This window comes from Cololabis saira, chromosome 10 (genome assembly GCF_033807715.1).
Source record: "Cololabis saira isolate AMF1-May2022 chromosome 10, fColSai1.1, whole genome shotgun sequence".
Classification (NCBI taxonomy): Eukaryota; Metazoa; Chordata; class Actinopteri; order Beloniformes; family Belonidae; genus Cololabis; species Cololabis saira.
In genome coordinates, this window is record NC_084596.1 from 33,734,859 (window position 1) to 33,739,429 (window position 4,571).

At 41.5% G+C, this 4,571-nt stretch overlaps 1 protein-coding gene across 1 annotated transcript; it reads left to right on the forward strand.

The window, feature by feature from the left end:
- Nucleotides 1–1,726: 1,726 nt before the first annotated feature.
- LOC133452030 (tripartite motif-containing protein 16-like) lies at nt 1,727–3,729 on the forward strand. Its single transcript, XM_061731217.1, has one exon. It carries the CDS (start codon nt 1,729–1,731, stop codon nt 3,397–3,399), a length of 1,671 nt encoding a protein of 556 aa, XP_061587201.1. The 5' UTR covers nt 1,727–1,728; the 3' UTR covers nt 3,400–3,729.
- Nucleotides 3,730–4,571: the final 842 nt, after the last annotated feature.

The window sequence follows — 4,571 nt, forward strand, 5'->3', positions numbered from 1 at the left end:
ACCCATGCATGGCATACATCGTTGGATGCGTCTCCATCGTGATTCGATGGGTATTACTTTTCTCAGTAATAGGGGTTACCATGGCAACGCTAGTTGCCAAAAAGCAAAAAAAAAGGCAAAAATTCCCGCGCTTATTGCTCGGCCGAACTTTATCGTAGAGACATCGTTCAAACTTTGAAACACTCGGCCCGATAGTCTTTAAAGGACCATACAACTACATCATTCTAGTTATTACGGTTTTTGCGATATTTAACTTTCAATTTTAAAAAAAAATCTCTTTTATTTTGGACGTTTGTTGCTAGGCAACGGTTTATCGTACAGACATCATTACAACATTGACAAACCCGGGACGCTTTGTACTGCAACATATTTTAGTCTCGTCAAGCTAGCTATTACGGTTTTTGAGATATTCCACGTTGCTCATTTTGACGCTAACGGAATTTTGGACGCTTGTTGCGCGGCAACGCGATATCGTAGAGACTTTGATTCAACGTTAAAATACTCAGCTTGATGTGGACTACAACATACTGAGGTCTCATTACGCTCTCGTTTACAGCTTTTGAGATATTGAAGCCAAATTGTCCCATTCTATCCTATGGGGCTTGTTACTATGGCAGCAAAAACCAATGCATTTGTATGGGGGACCATGTGAATAAACAATCTGTTAATGCTGCCCGAACCGGAATGTGCACCCATGCATGGCATACATCGTTGGATGCGTCTCCATCGTGCCTCGATGAGCATTACTTTTCTCAGTCAAAAGTGTTACCGTGGCAACGCTAGACGCCAAAAAGCAAAAAAAAAGGCGAAAATTCAGACGCTTATTGCTCGGTCGAACATTATCGTAGAGACATCGTTCAAACTTTCAAACACTCGGCCCGATTGGCACTAACGGACCCTACAAGCTCATTATGCCAATTATTAAAATTTTTGCGATATTGACCTTTCATTTTTCTTTTTTATTTCCATTTGACTTTGGACGCTTGTTGCTAGGCAACAGATTATCGTAGAGACATCGTACAAATGTCCCCTGACTCGGCACGCTGTGGACTTCAACATACTCAAATCTCAGTGAAGCTGGGATTTAAGGAAATTTTATGTCAAAATCCAGGCCAAATGGCCCCATTCATTCGGATGGGGTTTTGTACCATGGTGAAAAAAAAAACCTATCCGTTAACGTAGCCTGAACCAGAACGTGCACTCATGCACGGCATACATTGTTACATGCGTCTCCATCTTGCCTCGATGGGCATTACTATTCTCAGTCAAAAGCGTTACCATGGCAACGCTAGATGCCAAAAAGCGCGCCCCATTAATAACTATTGGGAGCACAGGAATGAATGAAATACAAGCGTAAAAACACCTCAAACTGACATAGAACCACCCCGAACACAACCACTACAGCCCCAAACCAAAGCAGCGAGAGGGGACGAATGGGCGGTAGGGCATGCCCATATCAAAATTTCCAGAAATTTTCTAGTTATTATTATTATTATTATTTCTGACTAAATACAAGTTCACGTAAAAAGACATTTGCTTCTAAACTGATGTCTGATATTAAAGGGTTAAATCTGGGTTGTTCTCTTCCTGGAGTCTGTTGCTGATGAACCTCCCTCTTCTTCCTGCTCTCAAACCAGCAGATTCAGTCGGAACACGTTTCCTGGTTCTCAGGCTATTTTCATGTTTGAGGAAGTGAAACTGTCTCAGTCTCAGTTACCGAGCGGAGAAATGGCGCAGAAAGGAGTTCAGCTGGACCAAGAAACCTTTTCTTGTTCAATCTGTTTGGAGCTTTTAAAGGATCCAGTGACTATTCCCTGTGGACACAGTTACTGTATGAACTGTATTAACAACTTCTGGGATGAAGGAGAGAAGAAACTCCCCAGCTGTCCTCAGTGTAGACAGACATTTAAATGGAGGCCTGTGCTGGTGAAAAGCACCATGTTAGCAGCTTTAGTGGAGCAGATGAAGAAGACTGGACTCCAAGCTGCTCCTGCCGATCACTGCTATGCTGGACCTGAAGATGTGGCCTGTGATTTCTGCTCTGGAAGAAAACTGAAAGCCATCAAGTCCTGTTTGGTCTGTCTGGTCTCTTACTGTGAGAATCACCTTCAACCTCATCATGATGTGGCTCCATTAAAGAAACACAAGCTGGTGGATCCCTCCAAGAACCTGCAGGACAACGTCTGCCCCCATCATGGTGAGGTGATGAAGATGTTCTGTCGTACTGATCAGAAGTGTATCTGTTATCTCTGCCCTGTGGATGAACATAAAGGCCACGACACAGTCTCAGCTGCAGCAGAAAGGACTGAGAGGCAGAGAGAGATGGAGGTGAGTCGACAACAAATCCAGCAGGAGATCCAGGACAGAGAGAAAGATGTGAAGCTGCTTCAGCAGGAGGTGGAGGCCATCAATCAGTCTGCTGATAAAACAGTGAAGGACAGTGAGGAGCACTTCACTCAGCTGATCTCTCTCCTCCAGAAAAGAAGCTCTGATGTGAAGCAGCAGATCAGATCCCAGCAGGAAACTGAAGTGAGGAGAGTTAGAGAACTGGAGGACAAGCTGCAGCAGGAGATCACTGACCTGAAGAGGAGAGACGCTGAGCTGAAGCCGCTCACAGACAACGAGGACCACAACCAGTTTCTCCACAACTACCCCTCACTGTCACCACTCAGAGAGTCCACACACTCCTCCAGCTTCAGCATCCATCCTCTCAGGTACTTTCTGGGTGTGAGAGTAGCTGTGTCAGAGGTCAGATATCAACTAGAGGAGATCCTGAGAGACACGTGGAAAAACATCTCACTGGCCATCACTGATGTGGATGTTTTACTGTCAGAACCAGAACCAGAGAGCAGAGCTGAATTCTTGAAGTATTCATGTGAAATCACTCTGGATCAGAACACAGCAAACACACAGCTGTTACTGTCAGAGGGGAACAGAAAGGTGACTTTTATGGACCAACATCAGTCTTATTCTAGTCATCCAGACAGATTCACTAGACGTATTCAGGTCCTGAGTAGAGAGAGTCTGACTGGACGTCATTACTGGGAGGTGGAGAGGAAAACAGATGCAGTTTCTGTAGCAGTTTCATACAAGAATATCTTCAGATCAGGGGGGTGGAAGAAAAGTGGTTTTGGAGGAAATGACAAATCTTGGTCACTATATTGTTACAACACCAGATATGTATTTTGGCACAACAACATCAGAACCTCCAATCCAGGTCCTGTGACCTCCAGAATAGGAGTTTACCTGGATCACAGAGCAGGTGTTCTGTCCTTCTACAGCGTCTCTGAAACCATGACCCTCCTCCACAGAGTCCGGACCTTCTTCACTCAGCCGCTCTACGCTGGAGTCTGGGTTTACCATCGTGGAGACTCAGCTGACCTCTGTAAATTCAAATAGACTTTTTTCTTCTCCATGCTTATAAGTCAGTGTTGATTGTTGTGATTTTTCTTCACTGTTTAGAGATCGACGTCTCAAACTCTTATTATAGAGGAACATTGTTGTTCCATCAGTTGTTGTTTTGCAGGTTTACTCTCTTATTTCTCTTCATTTATGGGATATTTTAGGCTATTTCATTTTATCAACCTGAAACTCTAAATGTGTCTGTGCTCTAAAAATGTGTATTTATGTCTGATCACATTATTTTGATGAACCTGAACAGAAAAATCAGCAGATCTGATTAGATGTTGTTGATGTCTAAATCGGTTGAGGATGTTTCATGTTTAACAATCTGGATATTTAGTAAGAAATAAAACTTCTGATGTTCTAACAAAGTGTTTTCTTCAGTCTTCATTCCAGGATTTGACTCAGATCTGAGGGAGAAAACATGAATCTAATATTCAAGTAAAACTGAGGCAGTTTTCCTCCTGAAACATCACAAAGTACAGAGTTCATGTTCACAACAGATCATATTTCTGGATTTAAACGTGTCTTTACTGATTTTACTGCTCTTGTTCTGGCCAAACTTCACTCAGAAAAGAGGCTTTAAATTTACACAAGCAGTTAAACAAATGCAGGTTCTCAGCTGTCAATCACCTGTAAATACCTCAATTAGTGTCCTGTTTTCTGCTGAAACTTGAGGAACTTTATTTGAATGTTTTTTTTTGCCTTGATTTATTTAATTCTGTCAATATTTTCAGACTTTATCAAAAATGATAAACCAAACACATTCATCATCTCTCAAGACTTTAAGATGTTAGATTTTATTCATTGTTTTAGTTTCAGGGACTGAATCCTGAGTTTAACCTGGAAAAGTTGGGGTTTCACTGATGTTGTCAGACACCAGATAAAACACACATGGGGGCAGATTTACTATTGTAACATTGTCATTTATTATCTTTCAATTGAGGTTTAAAGTTCATGCTATATCTAAGACTATTGATTATATATTCGTTTATGGTATTACATGATCTATTGGTTATGCATTTTATATTCAAGTTGTACAACATGGTTTAGTTTATTGATTATTTAATTTAGTCCCTAGTATATTAAATTCAATTAAATTTGATTTATATAGCGTTTATAACAATACAAGCTGTCTCTAAGCACCTTCCAGAGAGCAAGAACATGAC